This window comes from Barbus barbus (genome assembly GCF_936440315.1).
Source record: "Barbus barbus genome assembly, chromosome: 35".
NCBI lineage: Eukaryota > Metazoa > Chordata > Actinopteri > Cypriniformes > Cyprinidae > Barbus > Barbus barbus.
Window position 1 is genome coordinate 6,211,150 of NC_136763.1, and position 23,828 is coordinate 6,234,977.

General features: G+C 38.1%; 2 protein-coding genes across 3 annotated transcripts in view; both read left to right on the forward strand.

Annotated features, from left to right (window-relative positions):
- The window catches only part of LOC306854942 (inositol 1,4,5-trisphosphate-gated calcium channel ITPR1-like), a 124,063-nt gene extending 111,550 nt beyond the window's left edge, over positions 1-12,513 (forward strand). Inside the window, exons 58-59 of the mRNA XM_079393258.1 lie at positions 8,015-8,176; positions 11,165-12,513. Of these exons, the coding sequence (XP_079249384.1) occupies positions 8,015-8,176; positions 11,165-11,251 (249 nt within the window). The 3' untranslated portion in view covers positions 11,252-12,513. The remainder of the gene's footprint in view (positions 1-8,014; positions 8,177-11,164) is intronic.
- Positions 12,514-17,302: 4,789 nt separating this feature from the next.
- Positions 17,303-21,159, forward strand: LOC306854661 (class E basic helix-loop-helix protein 40-like). Of its 2 annotated transcripts, XM_079392850.1 has the most exons (5): positions 17,303-17,777; positions 17,871-17,934; positions 18,125-18,232; positions 18,641-18,764; positions 18,993-21,159. In XM_079392850.1, exons 1-5 carry the CDS (start codon positions 17,701-17,703, stop codon positions 19,829-19,831), a joined length of 1,212 nt encoding a protein of 403 aa, XP_079248976.1. In that variant the 5' UTR covers positions 17,303-17,700; the 3' UTR covers positions 19,832-21,159. The 2 variants fall into 2 exon arrangements, with proteins under 2 accessions (XP_079248976.1, XP_079248975.1); XM_079392849.1 differs by having other exon boundaries at positions 17,394-17,777; positions 18,641-21,148.
- The last annotated feature ends 2,669 nt before the right edge of the window (positions 21,160-23,828 follow it).

A 23,828-nucleotide genomic window follows, 5' to 3' on the forward strand; every position in this document is an offset into this window, starting at 1 on the left:
TGAGGACTAAACCATGCCATGATGGGGCATGACTTCTCCTCAGAAACATTTTATGTTTATTCGAGCCCACAACCCTGAGGCAGAAATGAACCGACTTAACCCTAGAAGTTTAGCTTGCTGTGGGGAATGTGACCTACTTATAGCTGTACCTTTGGGAATGTGAAGTACTTAAGACATTTTCCACCAGATTCCTCACAGTAAATCCCCTTAAATGACCCCAAACCTTCTGCTTTGACTTATGCAAGCATAACTTTGTGACCTTCAGTCTCTCAGGGATGCCAGAGCTTCTGTTTGCCTTTAGACTGGAGTCTTAAGATGTTCAGAAAATGGCTTGGAATGTGATAATCCTTGAGAAAAGCTGTGACAGCGCACATGGCTCGCTTCAGTTGGTTGACCAGAGAAGCAGGAGTTCCCCTCATGATTGCTATATGTGTGTACGCCTTTGTATTCATGTGTTTCTTTGAAAAATTATGTCTTAGTTAAAGCACTATTGGCTTTTTCATCAGAAAAACTCTTTTAACAACTATAGCAAATCACTGAGTGAATACAAGTCTGTTGCTAAATGGGATATTAAAAGAAAAAAAAAAGCCTTTCAAAATGAGGGCACGTTCATTTAAACATCCTGTTTATCTTTATTGCCTTTTTATAGGTCATCGTATGTGTTGCTAAATGCAATGGCGTGTAACTTTAATAGCGTTTTATGTGACTTTTGAGTAATTTTAGGGAAAGAGAAGTGCTCAGGAAAGCCCCTTCTGCACGAGTGGTTGTTCTCTTGACGCAGATGGTGCTGGCGGTGGGTTTCTGACACAGTTTCTGATCCGGGTCGTGTCTTGTGGCCTAGTTCCTAACTTCTGTGGCGCATTTCGAGGGTTTGCCATGAATGTGGTATTGGGAGGAATCACCTGACTTGGGATTAGTTGCCCTTTAAGGGCACTTAAAAAATAAGAACGCTTTGACTTGACAACAAAGGGTAGAGCAATTTGTGATGCATCAGTAGCTGATGCAAGGTCTCTCTCTGTGGTTTCTGAGAAGGTGAGAAAGAAGTTAGTAAAGCAATTGTTTGACTAGAAAATGCACATGAGGAACTTTTTGACATTTTATTTAGTAAAGAGAGGACAGGAAGTGATAGGGAGAATGGGATGAGGAAATGAGACAAACTGCCTACCTGAGCACCTGCAGAGGGACTACAGAGATTGGAGGCATTAAACGTCATCACACTGAACAGAAAAAATTAGTCCACTCTCAAGTCCCTTTTACAACCTTATTGTGTTTTTGCTTGTGCTCTTGCAAACTATTCTAACTTAAACTTTCTACAGTGCATATTTTAAAGAAGTATTGAATAAACAGTTATAAGTAGTAGCTTAGTGGTGGTGGTGACATTAAGGTCATGTGGCCTATGGTTCATTTGTAGTTCTAACTTCAGCTTTTTACTTCTGGTGATTGTATTTAATCTTTGAAATTCATAATTTGTTTATGAAGATTATCTTTATCATTGTTGACTCGGTCTACAAAATGTTCTAATCCCTGCAACACTTTATTGTCTTAAAGTTCTGTTTTTACTGCGCTTAAAACAATTATATGCACCTAAATTGCTTCAAGACCTATCAAGACCAAAGAGGAAAGACCTTTACTGTTTGATCGTCTACTTTCACTCAGGTAATTGAGGTTAGATCAAGCGCTGTGTCTGTAGGTAGAACCCCTACATGAACCTGCCCTTTTCCCTGCAGCTTTGTTTTCCCCCATGAATATTATTCACAGCTTCGTGATGACGTCTGTTGTAATTATCGCACTTTGAAGCGGTGCGTGAACACTCGGGTCCCGTTTAGGACCGATGCTGTTGTTGCTTCTCAGACCACAGAGCATCCTGTCTAAGTGTGTGGGCTCTTGCGGTATTAGTAATGAAATTCACACTTCCCTCATTTCCATTGAAGCAGCAGATACAGTTGAAATTGGTGTGGCTAGAGCGCTCGCACATTTACTGGCAATGCTGTCAAGTGTAAACAAAGCTTAGGAAATAGAGGTTTGAGAGGGGGCTGGTTCGGATGCACGAATGTGCACAAACCCAAATAAGCGTCAAACCAAAGCAGCACTGAAAAAAAAAAAAAAGATGCTTATGTTACATTTGCCCCTTTTTCCGTCATACATGAAGTGATTGAGCGCTGTTATAGTTTCTTCATTAGAGAGACGGTACTTTGAAAAAACAAACAAATCTGTGATCATTTGCTGTACTCACACTCATTCCAAACATTTCTTTCTGCTGTGGGACATAAAAGAGGATATTTCAAGATGTTTTTTCTTCCATACAATGGAAGTCAGTATTAACAAAAATGTTCATTTTGTATGTACTGTCCCTTTAATGGTTTCAGCTTTTTTTTTTTTTTTTTTTTTTTTTACATAGAAATAGTTGTAGTTCTCGTTTCTGTAGAAGTAATACCAGAGGAAGTGAGTATTCAGTGTAGGTTGTGATGCAGACATGTCACTATATCCTCTTGATTTATATCCAGCACCAGAGACAGTGGTTTTTATTTCGTTTTTAAATTTGTTGGTTATTTGGAGAAATGGGCTAGTTAAAAAAATAGTTTTAGGATTTGCTAAATGTCCGGTTTGACTGGTTTCATAAACTATAGTTTTACTTCAGCAAACAACAAAAATAGCTATGAAATATTCCCAATTTTTCAGATATTCAAGAAAAAAATCTTAAATATTTGCTTAATAGTTAGCTTAAACTTTAATTTAATTGTTATTTTAAGAAGAAAAGCCGATCCATCCTCTGCTTGTGAATATTTTTTAAATATAAATTTTTGAATATACATTTATTAAGGTATAAATGTTGTATTATTTTACTTACGTTTGTATTTGTTCTTATGATGTGTTTGTTTCATGAAACAATTTTATTTTATTTTAAATGTGTTATTCACACTATTTTATTTACGTTTTGTGTTTTCTCTAGGCACTCTAGGCTTCTCTGGTTAAATAAAGCTATATTCAGGAGTGTAAAAGTAATTGACATCGGTCTATGTAATTTACCCGCTATATGGTAGTCTGAGCAGTGTGGGTGACATTGGCTTTACCATTTGACAGATTTCAAAAGCAGACTCAGTCAGGATGAAACCGGTCTGATTAGAGATAATTGTGTGTGCCTGTGTGATGACGATGACGAAACCGGCTGACAGCTGGGCTCCATGCACAGACGACATTGTTTGTGGGCGGGAGGTAAACACAAACCTCAACATCTGTGGCAGCAGGAAGTGAGTGCACACGCACTAAAAATTACCGTTCTCAGAATGAGTGAGAGCATTACCTGTGATTTTCCCCTGCGTCTGTCTGAAGTGTGTGCGCACGGCCCGTCTCAGATTTCGGAGACAAGGGGACTTCTCTGCACCTGCAGCCTGAAGACCTCTGTCTCTCTCTTTCTGTCACACACACGTCTATAAGCGGGTAACTGACATAATTACATATGCATGAACCGTTCTTCCCCATAATTTTAGATTAAAGTTCATATAAATGCATAAGGGAAAGTTTATTTTTAGATGCTATGAGTTGTTGCTATGTCAACATTTCCTATGGAAGCTGTGTTCTTCCTCAGTAAAAATTTAAAACTTTATTTGTCTTAATTGTAATTTAATATCTCAGTGTAATTTTATTTTAATTTAAAAATTTGTCCTGCTTTCTTCTAGTGGGGATTGACAAATATAACTGAGCTGTTTGTTGGTTGACTTCCCTGCGCTGTTACTTTTAAAAATATTGTTGGGCTGTCAGCCGATTATGTTACTTTGAGGCAGGACTATCTGTTTATATCAGCAAAGGCAGACAAGGAGGGCATTTGCAAAATCCTGCTTGAAAACAGTGATTGTCTTTGCTGGATGTACTTTTTACTGCCTGGTGTCATGGCATAAATGTACCTGGGCACACTTTTTAGCGAGACGCGAAATACGTACCAATAAGTACATATCACTGCAAAAGAAATGAACACTAGAGGCAGTAAAACTCAGACGCATTTTATTCCTTTTCACACAAATTTAGAGTTTCGAATAATAAAGCGTAATTTTCTCACAATTACTTGAATAATATCATGTTATTACTTCAAAAACAATATTAATATGCTGGGAAATGTAAAAACCGATGCTTTTGAATGTTAGCATCACACATATCCAGCTTCATATCAATGGGTTTTCATAGACGGAAGGCTTGTTCGGTAGCTCACGGAATACGGAGACGTATTTGAGCGGCGAGGAGCTCCGGTTCGAATCCTGCGTAACTACGGTTGACAAAATAGTTCAAATCTGCATATAAGGAAGTTCAAATAGCACGGTTGCATCAACAAATATGTTTTTATATCAGTTTTGCATTTGTCAACACTATCAGGTAGATTTTGGGTTGGGTTTGGTGTAGGGCATATTTCCAACACGCATAAATTTTTAGCGACGGCCCCCGGATATTTGAATTCTGAACCGCTGCAATATGCACCTATATCAACATAATAAAAATGTGTCAGGGTTTACGTATTGAACCCGTGTTTTAGCTCCACTCAGTGGACATTTCTCTTTGAAACTGCGGCAAAACGTGCAGTAAGGTACGTGAAAACGGTCTCGCTAAAAAATGCACCCAGGTACGTTTATGCCATGAAACCAGGTTGACTTTTTACGTTAAAAAAGTGAAAACGTCCTGCGGTGTGCTAAAACATTTTAAGTATCCCATTCAGTCTTTCCAGGAATATGAGAACACAACTTCATGCATAGTAGTTATAAATAGAAAGAATGTTGTTTAAAATAGCTATAGATGCTTTGTAGCATATCACAGAAAATATATCATGATAACTGCCAGAGGAACTCAATGACTTCCTTATAGGATATGAAGAAAATATGCAAATATGTTCTCAGCATTCACAAACCTCTGTAGTTGGGTCTGTCTGCAGGCCGAGTTCATTTGTTTGTGTGTGTGTGTGTGTAAGTAGTCCAGCAGTGGGAAGAATAGGAAGTGTCTGAGCAGAGAATGGTGTGTTCTTTGGTCTGCGTTCTTTAACATGACTATCACTTTTTCCCTGCTTCTGTTAGATTCCCTCACGTCCTTCCTTATTAGGATCTGTGTCTGACCTCTCCCACCAGTCACAAGTCAGACATTCCGCAATCGCGTTTGGCTCGGGCTGGATCTCAAAGACTCCTGCTGCTGTCTCTGATTGTTTGTTGTACTATGAACCATTCTGAGATATTGCAACAAAAGAACATGGCTGTTTCATTAAGAACTTTTTGTACTAGACCAGATAATCACGGAAAAGTCAAATATAAACTTTGTACGTTTTTGTCTGTGTAAAATGCTACACAATGTTGCCAAGTCTGCGTTTTACCACAGAATTGGGCTTTACACTTTTGCAGCGGGTTGTTTTTTAGTGTCTCCATCTGAGGTGATTATGATGCTCAAAAGTAAATCTAAATTTCCTGAAAGTCCAAAAAAAGTTCCAAACCTGGTTTCATCTTGCGGTCAGATACTGTTTTTAGTGTTTCACTTGATTAAATTAGTGTGTATAATGTCAAATATCTCACTGAGGAATGACGGTAAATTCCCCCTTGTTAAATAATTGTATGCCAGCTAAGGAGAAACATAGTGCTCAATGTTTGGTAGCTCCGATCTGAGGATGTCCACATGCTTATGTGACTTTGATGCAATTTCCTTTGCTTTAATTATATTACACATAGGGAATTTTGTCTGACGTAATGACAGATATTCTTATGAACAGAAAGACAATGAGGGAATGGGAGGAGGAGGAGGACATGACTTCAAGCACTCCATTAGTTAATGTCTGATTTTCTAGAATGGTTTGTGCTATGTGGATGGTGGGAAATCTAGTGGAGGAAGTTTGGAAAGAAAAAAATGAGAAAGTGTGAGTAATTAATGAATAAATCATACTGCAGACACTGAACAATGCTTCGTTTGACAGGTCAGCAATTCATGTGAAATGACCCAAATGAGTCAGGCTTGAAGGGGTCATCGGATGCAACATGTTTTTTGAACATAAATGTGTGTTGGAAGTGTGTGTACACATCCATCCTATAATGATAAAAGTCCACCCAGTGTTGTTTTTTTTTAAATCCTGATTTTAAAATCCCCTTTCTCAAATCAGGCTGTTCTGAGAGTCCTGTCAGAATGATGTAGTTCTGCACAGGCCCCTCCCACGATAGTTGATTGACAAGGCCGTCTTGCCTTAGACCCGCCCTGAGTGAGCTGTCATCAGTCTGCCATTGTGTCGACTCTGGGAAGACGAGATGTCTCAGATTAAGCAATTGAGGCGTTTTGTTGTTCGATGTAATGAATGAATATAGCAGTCGTCATTTACTACCTACATCTGAGCCGCTGAAGACGCAGAGGGTTTTTTATGAATCTTTGCAAATCGCCTTTCCTAATAATGTACTAGTTAGCAAGGTTATTATAGTTTTTAATTTTTAAATTCGTTTTAATTTTAATATCATTGTAGAATAATGTGAGTTCGGTTCGGGTCGCGACTCACAGCCTTTGTCAAACGGTCTGGTACAGAAATAAATTAGTGCTGCTGTGGGATAACGGGTCGGGTGTTCTGTTAAGTACTGCTGGTGCACGCTTACCAAACAGGACCTGTGTAGAACTCTGCTTTAAGCTGCTCTCCGTCAGATAACCCCATGTGCGTGATGCGCCATTTACAGGTATTTCCCTGAACTGTCACACAGCTCATATATTTTTCCGACAAGGGGTGAGAACTAATGATTATGAAAACAATTATTTAATTTTAATTATTATTTTATTTCAGTTAGTTTTTCAATAACTGTTGTTAGTTTTGTTTCGTTTTAGTTTTTCAAATATTTTGACATTTTTGTTTTATTTCAGTTTACGAAATTGTTTTTTTTTCATCAATCGTTTCATCTTAGTTTTCGTTTACGAAAATAACCTTGCTAGTTAGCAAGTTTCACGGCTAAATTAAACAGTAATGCTCGTCACCCCACGGAAGAGAGGGGCAGGGTCAGCAGAGCTCATTAGCATTTAAAGGGACATGGACTATAATGGCTTGCTAAAAACAGAGCTGATTTTGACAGGTTTAAAAACGTGTTTTTTACTCTACCATTGAGAAATTTTAATCAAAGTATGTTAGACTTTTAATTAAGACACTAAAGAATCATATCAACTTGTGCAAAATGGGCATCCGATGACCCTTTAATGTATGAATTAAGTTGTATTCAGTAACAAAATATCAAACATATGTGACCCTGGACCAAAACCAGTCATAAGGGTCAATTTTTTTTTAAATTGAGATTTATACATCATCTGAAAGCCGAATGGAATAAGCTTGTTAGGATAGGACAATATTTGGCTGAGATACAACTATTTGAAAATCTGGAATCTGAAGGTGCCAAAAAATCTAAATATAGAGAAAATCACCTTTAAAGTTGTCCAAATGAAGTTCTTAGCCATGCATTTATCAAAAATTACATTTTGGTATATTTATGGTAGGAAATTTACAAAATATCTTCATGGAACATGATCTTTAATTAATATCCTAATGATTTTTGACATAAAAGAAAAATCCGAAAAGTCAAATTCACACAGGTGTCCAAGCAGTATAAAAACAGTAATATTGTGAAATATTAACTGTTTTATTTTTTGAAATATGTTAAAATGTAATTTATTTATGTGATGCAAAACCGCATTTTCAGCATCACCACTCCAGTCTTCAGTGTCACATGATCCGTCAGAAATCATTCGAATATGCTGATTTGATGCTCAAAAAAAAAAGTTTCTCATTATCAATGTCGAAAACAGTTATGCTGCTTAATATTTTGTGGAAATCGTTTGCAACATTATAAAAGTCTTTACTTTCACTTTTGATGCATTTCTTGCTGCATAATCTTTTGCCAAATTTTTTTAAAGAGTTTGTTAGTGACTGAGTTTTGGGACATTTGTAACTATTGAATGTATACTATTTATATGCTACACTTTACATATAATATTAATATGTTACCAAGAACACTAATGTTTACTATTCCAACAGGAACACAACTTGGACTGGTTTCCACGCATGCGGGCCATGTCGCTGGTTAGTAGCGATGCCGATGGCGAACAGAACGAGATCAGGAATCTTCAAGAGAAACTTGAATCCACCATGAAGCTCGTCTCGAACCTGTCAGGCCAACTGACTGAACTGAAAGAGCAGGTGAGTGACGATGCTTTTGGCCTAATCTCAGAACATTATGTACGTAGTGCTGACGTGTCAGGCCAGCTCTTCTTGCTCCATTGAGGATGAGGTGTAGTTTTGACCCATTAAGCTGTTTAAATGAACTTCACAGACAAGAATTTGAGTTGGGTGTGAGTGAAACTTGGCCTTCAAGGTCAGTCAGGATGAGTCCACAACCTCTACAAGGTTCAATTAGACCAAAGGGCAATGAGTAATTTCTGTCTGTCTTTCTTTCTGCCTTCAGCTCGTGGTATTTAAAATGATCTTTCACCTGCGTCACGAGGCCAAGTGTTGTTTCACTTTTATTCAGCTGCATTGTCGTCCAGATGAAGTTCTCTGAACTCGAGCTTGTTTGTTTCCACAGATAAACAGTATAGCACACGTAGATGAATATGATAAAGTGGGTCATTGACATAGACGCTCATATTTTGATTTGGTGGAAATATGCGTAATGGGATTTGCTGTCATGTCGTTGATTTCTTGTAAATAGTGTCGAATAAACACCAACTTGAGGTGTGCAGCCACATAAAATGGGAAGTGTCTACAGGGAAGCTGATCTGTTTTTGTTTTTTTTGTACTCCAGACAGGGGGAAAAGGTCATTGTTTGGCTAAAAGAAGACAAAGCAAGTAAAAACCAACAAACTTTCACTGTTATCCTGCGTCAATGTGGTGGTTACACGTGTCAGTACCAGTTTTGCTTTTCCCTTTCTTACTTTAAACGTGGAAGAGAGAATGATAAGCATTCTTCACGCAAATATTTGAAAATTAATTATTTGTTTTCTCATTTGTTGATATTTGATTATAATCTTGGGCTGTGTTTTCAGTCTATGATCTTGTTAAAATATTATAACAGGTTTATCATACACTCTGTCCAAGATTTCACATGGGAAAAGTGTAAATAAGACACAATTAGAAATAAAAAAAATCAAGTAACTGCAATAAACAAAATGAAAAAAAGACAAAAAAAGACTGAGGCACCAGAAGCACCATTTATATGAGAATTGTTTAAAAATGAAAATGCAAATCTCCACTATAATAGTCTTAGAAAATGAATATACTCATGTTTAAATTTATGTATTCCCAAACCTTTTAATCTGCACACTTATGCTTAAATGCTTAAATTTTCATAAGTCTTTGCCTATGTATAAAATGACAGTTAATGTAATGATATCTATATATCTATCTATACACACTGTTTAGATTTAATTGTCAATTTTCCAGATTATTATTTCATCCTGTGATCTATTTCACTCAAAGCAATAGTGTAATCATGTGACGTCCCTCCCAGAGTTCCCTCATGTGACCCGCCTGGGTGTTTTTGGGGTGGGCTTAAATCTAGGAAGGATCTCACGCGCTATTTTAGCTCTAAAGCATTTAGTCTCAGATGTTTATTATTATTTTGCTTGGATTACAGATCAAGACGTGAAAAACTGCAGTTGACGGCTCCTTATATGGAGGAGCGAGCAGTGCCACTTACCTTTAAATGGCTGTGTGATTGTTTAGTAGAATGAGGTACTTCCTGTGGACATCAACTGTAATATACACTTGCGTGAGTGTTTTTTGGCTCACTTGTGTAGCTGTTGAGTCAGAGTAGGGGATTTCGGTACAGACGGTCTGTATTTCTGTGGAACTGTGTACGTGAGTATTAGTGTGTGTTAGTTTATGTTGTAGCTCAGTTACACAACACTGCATGACATTGCTCCAATTGCTCCATTTTATTTTCCCAGAAGCTTTTTATAAGGCAGCACACATATACACACACACACCTACAATACACAGACGCTCTGGTGTTATGAGGTCATAACCAAGGCAACATGAACGGACACACAGAAAGCATCACTGCATGACATGCCTGATCTGTAGGAGAGACAAACAGGAAATGAGGAAGATTTGATATGGACAAAAACTTCAGATGTATGTGTGTTTTTGAATAAGGAAGGAGAGTTATTTTTACATATATTTTTAAATCTTTTGATTTACTATACAATGTCCTACAATGTACTATATACACACACACACATTTTTTTGGAATCCAATGTAAATTCATGTTCCAGTCACTTTTTCTTGGTTAAACAAACTTTACTTACACTATCAAAAAAATATATATATATATTTTGTATTTTTACATTAACAGTGTAATCAATATTCTGTTTATGAATCTATTATGTTTGAATCTCATCAAGTTATGTTCAGCTATTCTTTTTAATAGTTAACTTTTAACTATTGTTGAATTTTTCAGATCATATGTCATCAAAGCTCTAAATAATGGCCACAGATGCGGAGATTTGCCAATCTGATGAACTCCCACAGATCATGCTTTCATGCCATTTTAAGACTTATTTTGAAGTAACAAAGTGTTTATATCTAAGTGTGTGAGTTGCTTGCTTACTTTTTTTAAATTAGTCTTCTTATTAACTCCATTATATTGTTGATTCAGACTGATTCGCAAACACGGAATACACAAGAACATTAGAGGCGGGATTTATCACATTAACTAATCACAGCTGATCATAACCAGTCATATCCAATCATATCGCGATGGAGGCATTGCCTCCTCTCACGTGACTTTCCCCAATTCATTCTCAATTACCCCCCACGCTTTAGGGGGTCTGTTAAAACTCAATGGGCTCAGGGGAGGTAAGAGAGACACAGACTTGCCCTGTAACTTTACCTGCTGGTGTCACTGTTGGACGAATGATTTATACACTTTTTAATGTTATGTTTTGTAATACTGGTGTTGTTTTATTTTTGTACTACGATTTTTTTTTTTCATCCAGCATTTTGAGGAGACACTGCCTCCCTTACCTAGTATAATTATATAAGTATAAATATCAAAATGTAAAAAAAAAGAAAAGAATTCACATAAACGGATATACAATATGCATGCCTGCTGTGCGGGAGACGCAAAAAGGAGATGAGAAATATTTATTTTAAATAAATAAATAAAACTTGTTGTGTTTTTGACAGATGACAGAGCAGAGGAAACAGAAACAGAGGATCGGGCTTTTGGGACATCCCCAACACATGAACATTAACCCCCAGCAGCCCGCCTGAACCCCCGCTCCACCGGCCAAGTGTCCTACAGCTGTCTCCTGCAGCCATCGATCGCATCAGCCTTTCCGTGTGCGTGTGTATATGAGCATGTGCATGTCAAGACATCAGACACATCATCACCACAGCCTGCTGTGTACACGCAAAATAAATGGCTGTAGGCCACCAGGAAAGTATAAAAGGCTTTCGCCCCGTTCTTCACATCCTTTCGAGTGCCAAATGTTTCTGCGTGTTAGAGAGGAAGTGAATTTGCATCACTCGCCTTCCACAGAGTGACAACGAGCTACACTAGATACTGCACGACTTATGAACATGTGATGCAGCCTGTAGATGCTGCTTGGACACACATCCTTTTGTATTGACCCATAGCAGTTAGTATTTGATGTCTTATTTTTGTATTTTGTGCAATATTAATACTTTAATATGCAACATCTGTATATTATGTCTTAAAGGGACGGTGCAGTAATTTTCTTTTGTTCTTTTGCTTTGATTATAATGAAATTCATTAGAGGCCAGCCATTGTAGGAATACTGTTTGCAAAGTCAAGTTTGATATCAGATATGATAGGCCTATATGTATATGGGGAATTTCTTTTTTTTTCGTATTTAAGTTATTTTATTTATATCAACATAAAAAACGCTTAAAGGAGATTATGCTTATGCTGCCAATTTAGAGTTCTTTAAATCTCATGAATAATATCAGGTTCTGTTTGGTATTTAGGAGCTGTTTATTATGGTTTATGGCTTTTTGTTTGTGCTGTCAGATTTATGACATTAGAAGTCATATATGGAGTAATAATAGATTAACTGTTTAGGCAGTTAAGTTTTTTTTTTTCTTAAAATTAATGCACTAAAATAACTTATCATTCTTGTCATTATAGAGCCATGTTTACGGTGCCTGTTGTATACTCCTGCAACTCAGAAGGTGAAGAGCAGGATGACTATTTGTTACAGGTTTTCGTCTGTAGTCAGTCACATTTTTCTAGAGTTTCATCTTTTAGCTGAGCAAAGCAGGTCACTTTCTTAATACTATACATTTTTTTTCTTTCTCTTGTAATACATGTATATATGTCTGCAGGTCTTTGCGTTTATATAGAGAAATATGGTTTCATAGCATCTTAATAATTAACAGCACTGTTACTGAGAAATAAGCCTACTACTGATTTAATAGGTATATATACAGTATATATATAATTCTATGAGACTGTAAATTACTTTACTGATATTTAATAAAATATGTATTTCTTGTTCAAAGGACCAGAACTGAAATATAGTTTTTGTATGTCTCTTTTTGTGTTTTAAATGAATGTCTTTTGACAGTGGACAAAAAGGGGACATCAGTATTAAATACCCATAGTTCTGCTTCTTGTTTTACATTATTTTATTTTGTTCATTAGCTGGTCTCCTGCATAATAGTAAGTACCCACACGCAATGTGTCAATTTCAGCGGTACGAAATCATATGTGCATTTATGTGTAGATTGACTGCATCATTTCACAGCTTTCTTCTGACTTGGCATTGTATTCACCCAGTCAATACAAAGGACATTGAGCTTATTAAGAATTCAAGCTTAATAAGAGTCGGCAACCCACGCTTCTCTAAGGAAATGCACTTTCTGTGACCTTTCATGTCGATCTGCAAAAAAGGTTAAAAAGCTGTTTTCCCCACACTGGCGAAGCCTGTATTTATGTGCTTGTGAGTCGTAGCGTGAGCAGCTTTGTATAGTAACAGAGGTCAGACTGGAGAGTCCCAAATCGATTTCAAGGTAAAACACTGTGGTATAACTTTGCTGTTGTCTGTAAAAAAGAGCAGAAGTGTGACTGAAGTGTCAGACACACCTTAAATGCTTAATTATTGATACATGGCAAAGTCGTCAGAATTATCACTCTAAAATCCCCCTGTGTGAAGTGCAATATCAGACTGAAACCTTCCACGAGTTAAATGACATTTGTGAAATAAAATGAACCGGTGCAAAGGCAGAAGAAGGAAAATATGACCGGGAACCAGTTTAGTAAGAAATAGGAAATTCTTGAAGCTTTAATATGTCCAGGGTGGGTCTGTGAGTGCCACTTTCTCTCTGTGCTTTTAGGACACTTATAAGTTAATATTAGAGCTATTTCAACAGTGAGCCTCAGGACATAATGCACACTTCTCATTTAACCGGCAAGGTATGAGCACGATGATCTATTAGTCATTTTTACACTTACAGAGAGTGAGAGTACTTTGCAAGTGGTACTGTATGTTCATAACCTTTCAAAACGGTTTCATTGTTATGCTGATGCTACTCAACTATATATCTCAATAAGACCAGATGAAACTTCTCAACTATCTAAGCTAATAGATTGTGTAAAAAATGTAAAAGATTGGATGACCAATAATTTCCTCCTATTAAATTCAGATAAGACAGAGATATTACTTATTGGACCAAAAAACAGTACACAAAATCTCTTGGATTACAATTTGCAACTAGACGGATGCACTGTTACGTCCTCTAAAGTCAAAAATCTGGGTGTTATATTAGACAGCAACTTGTCCTTTGAAAATCATATTTCCCATGTTACAAAAACAGCATTCTTCCATCTTAGAAACAGTGCCAAGCTTCAAAACATGCTACCTGTTTCTGATGCAGAAAAGCTAGTTCATGCATTCATGACCTCTAGACTGGACTATTGTAATGCACTGCTAGCTGGTCGTCCTGCATCTTCAATAAACAAGCTACAGATTGTCCAAAATGCAGCGGCTAGAGTTCTTACCAGGTCAAGAAAATATGATCATATTACCCCAATTTTACAGTCTCTGCACTGGGTACCTATTAAGTGCCGTATCATTTACAAAATATTATTACTTGCCTATAAGGCCCTAAATGGTTTAGCTCCTGCGTACCTAACTTGTCTTCTACCACGCTACAATCCAACCTCTGGACTTTTGGTAGTACCTAGGATAGCAAAGTCCACTAAAGAAGGTAGAGCTTTTTCACATTTGGCTCCCAAACTCTGGAATAGCCTTCCTGATAATGTTTGGTGTTCAGATACACTTTCTCTGTTTAAATCTAGATTAAAGACACATCTCTTTAGCCAAGCATCCACATAATGCATCTTATAATCTTGTACTGCAGTTATATCTGATCAAATGTACATTATTATTATTCTTTAGCTTGGGTTGAACAAATCATTTTTGCTTAGATGGAACAGCAGCTACGCTAATTATGTCTCTATATGTTTCTCTGTTTCTGGTAACTAGGAATTACAGAAGCTTCAGTCTGGATCCAACCCTTAAATGATCTGAGATGACCGAACACCTGAGAAAAGATGATGCCAACCCCTCAGAGGACCTCAGAGGATGCCAGAGCTCAGACAACATACAGAATTACCAAATTTTGCCCTAAGTTAAATATATTAAGGTTCTACAATATATAAATATATTGTGGAAACTTAATTTCCTGTAGAGCTGCTTTGCAACAATTTGTATAGTTAAAAGCGCTATACAAATAAACTTGAACTTGAACATTTTGTTCAGATGTTCTAACCAGGCTCATTTATCATTTATAAAATTAAAGAGACAATTAGACCCAATTTCTGGGTATGATTATTGCTCTGTGTCAAACTGACCTTAATTGGATACACTACAATTCACTAAAAATCACATTTGGAGAAAAAAATAAAAAAATAAAAAATAAATCTTTAAACCTCTAAAACTTCAATACTTCTCACACATTATAAAAAAAAAAAAAAAAGTATGAACATGATTTTTTAAAAGCTGTATTTAACAGCCTTTTAAACATTTGTTTTTCACAAAATGCAAACATGCAAAATATTTTGCGAATATTTTTTTCAAATTTACATGTTTTTGTGCATTTCTGATATATATATATATATATATATATATATATATATATATATATATATATATATATTCTTGCCTTTATATGAGGGTTGATGAGAAAGAGCATTTACATTCACACTAATGAGCAATCTGGACTTTATGCGTCTTGGAAAAACAGTTTTAATACTATTTTAACTACTTTTATACATAAAATGCAAATGATGGACATTAATGTAAAGTGTTCCTGAAATGCATTATCCCCTGATGACGTCTTTACAGCATTCCTTTTCTTAAAGCAATAATAAAACACCTAAATTTATTATTAGGTTAACATATTTGCAGTCAAATAAGGGGACTTTCCTTAAACGAAGAAAACTACACATAACAGTGTGAAACTGAATTGGCATTGGGACAGCAGGCTGTTTAAGACTAAACCAACCAAACCGATCAGTTATCACATGACCTATTAAAATTCTTGTTCCATTTGTTATGTAATAAAAGTGACTAATATAAGGTCCAACTGTGAAATTAACCACTTAAGACTTAAAACACGTTGCATTTGTAGTTTATTGCATTAGCTTTTTAGGGTCATGGTGGGCTGTTCTATTATGTTTTTCTTGTATGACTGTCAGTTCCAAGTACTATCTGCATATTAAGCACAGGTTTATATTTCTCAGTATTCACAGTGTGACCACAGTAAGCCTATATCACACCCAAAGCCCCAAGAACACTGCATCACAAATCTGCTTGTCATTTGATTTCACATGCAACCAAAATAGGAAATGCATTCTGTATTAAGTGACTGAAGGAAGTGTCTCATGCACTGGCTTTGTCCTCCGCCTGTGCAGAAGGATGCTTTGTCATCCTGTTGCTGCATTTAGAGATAAAAAAAAAAAAACTCCCACTACTTTCCACCAGTTCTATTAGAATTTAAATTATTAACTATATTTTATGAGCAGACCTCAAAACCTTAATGAGGCTGCAAGCAGTGCAGAATTCAGGGGGTCACGTTTTCCTTGCATGGCATGAATCAATGTGTTCACTTTAAATTAAATAAATTCTATTCTTATAAATAAATCAACTCATACATTCAAATGAATAAACTAATTATTTTCTTTACTGATAAATAGAACAAGTTATTTTAGTGAGAGAAAACAACCTAAACCAAAATCACTTACTAATTTTGTGCTGATTATAATGTATTTGCATAGCATCACACGTCTTCTTGTTGATGAAGTAGGATATTTCTTTATCCTATAATAATAATAATATCCTAATTCTTAGCAGCATGAAATATTGTAAGATGGACCTAGCAAAGTAAATGCTACCTCATTCTTTACAGCATTTCTAGACTCTTTAGAACAAAAAATCTTGCCACGTTTTATTTATGACAGTCATTCTGCGCGTTATTTAGTTAAACAGCGCGTGAAAGCACCGCTGCACCCTTCTCCTCAGCGCACTCGGTAGCTTACTAAAATAAACGGGTGACGTCAGTCCCGGGGATTCAGCCGGTCCTCCGCCCTTTCCCTGCGCCGCCATGAGGAGTTCAACGTGACCGCCGCAGAGTACAACCGGCCACAACAAACCGAGCCGCAGCACGAGACAGCCATGAGCGGCTGCACGTGGAGCGCCAAATGGTCCCGGTGTGAAGTAACGGGTTCCCGTGCATCTGCTACTATTGTGTAACCATGACAACGGCGCCGTGCTCTCTCGTGTGCCAGCATCGTGTCAGGGGAATTTTGTTAATGAATACTTGCATTATATCGATGGAGCATCAGGTGCTCTTATCTTATTCATTTGACATACGTTTCATTCTAGAAGCTTCAATCTACTGCACGCACACATTCAGACCCGCGCACGCGAGTGTGCTTCTAAAGCAACATATTCCTTAATGCAAACACAGCTCACATTGGAGGTAATAATTTATACATTATAATTATACGTACATAAATATGTATTTATATTTCACACACGTATTCTTTCAGTTGTGTTGTTTTCTTCATAATTACGATGGTAAATAAATCTGTTTGTGCTGTTTTTGTTTTTGACGGTAGGGTAGTCTAGATAAAATACTCTGAATCACTGTGTCTATATAATATCTATATCATAACATATGCTTTCAAGTCAATTAAGGATAAGGCGCTCATAACACAAGTCCCTGAGATGAGCTGTTATTATGCGCTCAGAGAGAGAGAGAGAGAGAGAGACAGAGAGAGAGAGAGAGAGAGAGAGAGAGAGAGAGAGAGAGCATCAGCATGGTGGTACACGGGACACGGGAAGGCGGGCGGTCTGCTGTAAATGGGTTGAGCTCTGAAAGCGCCGTCACACACGTGAGGCTCATGTGACTGGAGCTCGAGACGTGTCTGCAGTCACAGGGTTTATTTAACACGTACTTCAGTTCCACCCACATACACTCATTTAACCAGCACCGGAGCCGACAAACACCTCCTGCACCTCCACCTCACAACATCACTTCTGCGTCCTAGATTTCAGACACCGTGTCTGGAACCAAAACAACTTTATTCGAGGAAAATACATGTGGACTTTTATGAGAGAGTAACGGATCTGCTGTTTTATTTTTTATATACGTGTTTTTATTCTTACACCAGTAAGACATATTAATAGGGTAAAATGGAAAGGATTACCAGTGCTCAGCCTCCTCCATGCACGGTCAAACACGCCTCGCTGGATATCTCTGACATGCAAGGGTAAGTCAGTCTCCAGTTGTTGCGTATTTATGTCTCTAAAAGCTTTTCGGGGAGCTAGATCTCTTATTGGCTGTATTTTATTATATTTTATAGAATGGACTTTCCCATGTATGTGTATAAGCCCCGGCGGGGAATGAAGCGCAGTGAAGACAGCAAGGTACGAAATGCGCAATTACGCACAAATATGATTGCGCACACTTTTTCTTGCCACTTTTGTTTGATATAAGTCTGTTTTGGTGTTTTAAAGAATATTTATAATGCACACTTTTAATTTATGTAGTTTTGGTTTGTTATTTATGTTTTTTTCGCATGGAAATTAATATCAAAATTTTATAACTAACCCCCAGGATACATACAAATTGCCTCATCGATTGATCGAGAAGAAAAGGAGAGACAGAATAAACGAGTGCATTGCCCAGTTGAAGGATTTGCTGCCCGAACACCTTAAACTCACTGTAAGTAATATGGGAGTGGATCGGCTCTCCTCACTTTGTTGTAGTATAAAGCGCCACCTGCTTGTTGATCATGAATAAATCATGTTTGTCCTGCTTTTGGATTAGTCATCTCCTGTAATGTGCTCGATATACATTTTTAATATATACAACCTGTAAACTTTCGGCACTCCATATAGTGAATCTGGCTTTAGTTAATTATTCACAGGTCAACAAAGCATGTTAGATTGTCTTGTGGAATATTTGAATATTACTAGCACACACACGTGCATTTGAATATTACTAGCACACACACGTGCATGCACTGGCGAGCGGAGAGGAGTGTCTCCGTTCCTGTTCTGCGCAGGTTCCTCTGCGGAGAGTGTTACATAAGAAAGATCAACATGCTTATCTGGGTTCTTCCTGTTTTAGACTCTGGGACACTTGGAGAAGGCTGTTGTGTTGGAGCTCACACTCAAGCATGTGAAAGCTCTTAACAACCTGCTGGAGCAGCAGCAACAGAAGATCATTTCCTTGCAGAATGGAATGCAAATCGGTGAGTTTTCGATCATGCAAAAGGAGCGGCACACTAAAAGTGTGACTGTGTCGCAGGAAGCGGCCCCGCTGAACTTTTCACCTCTCCTCCCCATTCGTTTGTGTTCGAGTGCATTACAAAATAAAGAAATTGAGACACGCTTGTGCAAACGCACGAATGATCTGGCCTACAGGGCTGTTGTGAAGGAAAACGTTGGCATGGTTTCTAACCCTTATGGTTTTATTGCAGGTGAACAGGGCAATGAGCACTCAGAAAACAGCGAGGAGATGTTCCGTTCCGGGTTCCACTTGTGTGCCAAGGAGGTTCTTCAGTTCCTGGCCAATCAGGAGACCGTGCATGACCTGACGCCCGCTAACATAATCAACCACCTTCAAAAAGTGGCATCTGAGTTCATTCAAAGCCCGCCAAGTCCTCGTCTAGATGAGCCCACTCCCAAAGCTCCAGAAAGCAGGGAGAAACCGGCAAGCCCACAGCCAAAAGCGGCAGAGGGTCACGCCAAAAACTGCGTGCCCGTCATTCAAAGGACTTATCCCCACAGCAGTGAGCAAAGTGGGAGCGATACGGATACCGACAGTGGCTACGGGGGCGAGCTCGAGAAGCGTGAACTAAAAGCCCAGCGGTCGGTCTACTACGGCAAAGACGCTGGAGATCTCAAGCACAGCGGCCACATTAAAGAGGAGCTGGACGAGCCACAGGCAAAGCGGCAGAGGTCCGACTCTTCGGAAGACGAATCTCTGTCAGGGCCCGACATAGTGGGCGGCCACAGCCCCTACATGAGCTTTTCTCCACACCAGCCCCTTTGCATGCCCTTCTACCTCTTTCCACATGGAGCAGCCGCTGCATACTTGCCCATGCTGGAGAAGTGTTGGTACCCCGGAGCCATGCCCGTGTTGTACCAAGACCTCGGCGGCTCCCAGGCAGGCATGTCCCCCGAGAAACTCCCCACATCCCTGGTCATGTCCTCAAGAGTGGGATCCCCCATCACCACTTCAACCTCCATGGACTCTCCTGCACTCCTGCAGGCCCTGAAACAAGTTCCCCCATTAAACCTGGAAACCAAAGACTGAGGACTCACTCTGTGGTCCGCGATAGCCCACTCTCTGAATGTCTTGGTCTTGAGAGTGGACTTCCCTGCTGAATAAGCTTCCGAAGAGGGTTCGGTTGAAGGGGGCGCGAAGGCAAAGTTCAAAGACGCGCCCTCAAGTACGGCAAACAGCTGTTCCGATTCCTCTCAGACGTACGAACGACAGCCTCCCTCCAAATGCAGAGAAACACACAGACTCTCACGCACTCTTATCAACTCCCTCCATAACCAGCAGACAAACACCCAGAGATGGAACGGTCCGCATGGACACAGACGGGTGAAGGAGGCCTCGTGCACAGCACTGCGAGACACTGTGAAGAAGGTCAAAAGGAGGACAGTGTGCTCTGTCCTTGGAGAAAAAGGACCTGGGGTGGGCGAACGGCTGCTCTCTGCACTTATGCCGAATGTTTAAGCCGAAAACAATACAAAACAATAACCCAGAATGTGACGTGCAGCTGGTCCCCCAACAACAAAGACTTTGCCCTTTGCACAAGTACCTTTTCTTTTGTTGAATGTAAATGAAAAAAGTCATTTTTGTAATAAAACATCACCCCTGTAGATGCTGCTTTTTTGGACATTTCTCTGTGCCGTGGATGCTTGCTCAGGAAGCTCCACTCTCTTCTGCTTCTGTGACTGCTTTAACCGATAAAAACCGTCCATTTAGACTAGAATGCTACCAAATAAATGTCTTTGCTTTGGATGACCTGAGTCTCAGGTCTTGAGTTTCCCTGCATAAATGAGGACGCCATCAACTCCCGAGACATAACGTTGTGTAAATACGGGAGTGATGTAATCACAGCTCCGCTGTAGCTTTTGAGTTTGTCATCCATTTGTGCACGTAGTGAAGTTGTTGTGAGGTAACTGCATTGTGTAATTATTTTGTTTATACTACTTGTACATCTGTATTTTTGATACGTGACCCACACATACATTCACGAGTTTTAGACAGCCGAGAGCTGTATGCCATGAGATTGTGTACATAGCTTTGGACATAGACTCGATCTGCATCATGTTCTGTGTTCATTTCTGGTCAAATTAGGACAGATTTTGGTTCATGCTGTTGCCTTTACCTGTTTAAAGCAGTAAACATGATGGCGGATATCTACGTTTTTATTCTACATAAAAGCAAAAGAAAGTGAATGTAATGTTAAAAACAATATATTAGTTTTGTATAGGAAGAGGTACTTACTTTTTATTTTGGGACCTAAGAGAAGGTTGCTTGATGTATATATTTTGTCTAAAAAAGTATTGTTGACATACATTAAAGAAAAAGTATTAATAAAGTTTTTTTTTTTTTTTCCTGTGGAAATCATGCCTGTCTGAGTCTGTGTTTGAGAGCTTGAACATGTTTAGCTGAAAAAACAACCTCGCTGTTTTTCCCATCACACTTCGTCCTTATGTAACACTTACATAACCCATAAACTTGCTGTCTATGCAAATCCTTCAGACAAACACTATGATAAGAGTCAGGTTACAAATATTCCAGCCTCACACCTCCTAACTAAAGTCCGTGCATTGTCGATAAGGTTTTGTGGCGCACTTTTTCTACAAAAAGACATAGAACCCAAAGCAGAGAAAATAATTGATTATTATTACAGTCTTTGTTAACTGAGTTACATGTTTTAGACGAATCACGTCCTCTTCTAATGCTCGCTAGCTGTTGAATTAGGTTAAGGCTCCCCGCGTGTCTGTCTGTGTGCTCGATCCAGTGCTGGGAAGAGCGTGATCAATGCAGAAGCTGCTGCTCACATGTAGAGCCACACGGATGACCGACGCATGGGGTAGCCACATGCCGCACCTCCAACTCAGGACAATGCCATAAATTCGCTACAATTACGAGACAACATTATAATATGTTGTCTGTAAATTATTAATATCTATAAATATAATTAGTTAATACAATTAAACAATAAATTAATATATTTTTTAGAGGTATTACGTATTCTTATCATTAGTCTATTTGGTTGTAAAATTAGCTATTTACTAGGTACTGTACCAAAGCAGGATGATAGAATTTTAATAAAATGCTACAAAATAACATTAGCGCTATATATAAAACGTTCGACGTGTTGCATAGTAAATACAGTAAAAAACAAAGCGAGTTTACAGATCTAAGCTACAAGGTCTCATATTTCTATTCTAAAGCTTTTATCGCTCTCGTGTGGACTATTGATGAACTGCAACGAATGTTAATTGTGTTTAAACAAATTATAGCCTAATAAAGCGCAATATGTTTATTTTACAAAAGACGCTTTGTGTATTCTTTCTTTATTTTCTTGTCTGCGTGCTGCATTTATTTACAGTGTCTAGTCTTTACCTTGGACCAGCCTGCTAGAAGACTTCAGCATCTCAGTACATAGTCGTGAATTTTTTCTATATTTACTATATTTTGCTATTTACTTCTACTTAACAATCTACTTATTATTTTTTTTTTATTTCATGCTCGAATGTTTTTCATGCCCATTTACTTACTGTAATTTTAAGCAACATTTTAATATTTAACTGTCACAACTTTGTAAATTTAGAAATAATAAAAAAACTGAAATAAGTACATTTTGGTGCATTGAATTTTTTCCTATTCTGATGTGTCCCTCAGTCCCTGCTGCTGAAAAACAGCCTCACAGCATCAGGCTGCTACCAGCACACTTTACTTTTGGGAAGTACTCTGCAGGTGATGAGCAGAGCTGATTCCCTTCAAACATGATGAAATAGAATTGAGGTTCATCAGACCAGAGAATCTTGTTTCTCACAGTCAGAGGGCCCTTTAGGTGCTTTTTTGCAAATTCCAAGTGTATTTTCATGTGTCTTCACTGAGGAGAGGACTGAGTTTGGCCACACCAGCATAAAACACAGATTGGTGGAGTATTGCAGTGATGTTTGTCCTATCTCCACATATGATCATGGAGCTCAACTATAGTGACCATCAGCTTCTTGGTCACCACACTAACCAAAGCCTTTCTCTATCAATTGCTCAGTTTGGCCAGGAGGCCAGCTCTAGTAAGAGTCCTGGTTGTTGTTCCAAACATCTTCCATTATGGATAACGGAGGCTACATGCTTCTGTTAAATGCAGATTTTTTTCTGAACTCTTTCCCAGATGTGTGGTTTGATGCAATCCTGTTTCTGAGCTCTACAGGCATTTTTTTTTTTCCTCAGGGCTTGGTCTTTGCTCTAATATGCATTTTCAGCTGTAAGACCTTTTATTAAGATGTGTGCCTTTCCAAATCATACCCATTGAATTGAATTAGCCACAGGTTAGCTTCACTCAAAGTGTGGTAACATTTACATGAAAAATAAATGCTCCTGAGCTAAATTTCAACTGTCCCAGATTAGGGTATGAATACTTATGCAATGGAATCATTTAAGATTTTCTCTTTAAAAATTTGCAAAGATGTTAAAAACCTGTTATTTGCTTTTTCATTATGGTGTATGGAGTGTATATTGATGTGGGGAAAAAAAGGAAATTTAAAGCAGTTTAACATAAGGCTGCAACATAACAAATGAAAAATTAAGGGGTTCGAATACTTTTGCAAGGCACTGTATTTATATACAGTGGGGCAAATAAGTATTTGATACACTGCCGATTTTTCAAGTTTTCCCACTTACAAAGAATGGAGAGATCTGTAATATTCATTGTAGGTACACCTCAACTGTGAGAGACAGAATATATATATAAAAAAAACTCCAAAAAATCACATTGTATGATTTTTGAATAATTAATTTCCATTTTATTGCATGAAATAAGTATTTGATACAATAGAAAAATATAACTTAATATTTGGTACAGAAACCTTTGTTTACAGTTACAGAGGTCAGACGTTTCCTGTAGTTCTTGACCAGGTTTGCACACACTGCAGCAGGGATTTTGGCCCACTCCTCCATACAGGTCTTCTCCAGATCTTTCAGGTTTTGGGGCTGTCGCTGGGCAACACGGAGTTTCAGCTCCCTCCATAGATTTTCAATTGGGTTCAGGTCTAGAGAC

Coding starts and splice junctions, on each gene's coding strand:
- LOC306854661 (XM_079392849.1), top strand. CDS start 17,701: ATGGAAAGGATTACCAGTGCTCAGCCTCCTCCATGCACGGTCAAACAC. Junction 17,778..17,870: donor GATATCTCTGACATGCAAGG/GTAAGTCAGTCT, acceptor TATATTTTATAG/AATGGACTTTCCCATGTATG. Junction 17,935..18,124: donor AGCGCAGTGAAGACAGCAAG/GTACGAAATGCG, acceptor ACTAACCCCCAG/GATACATACAAATTGCCTCA.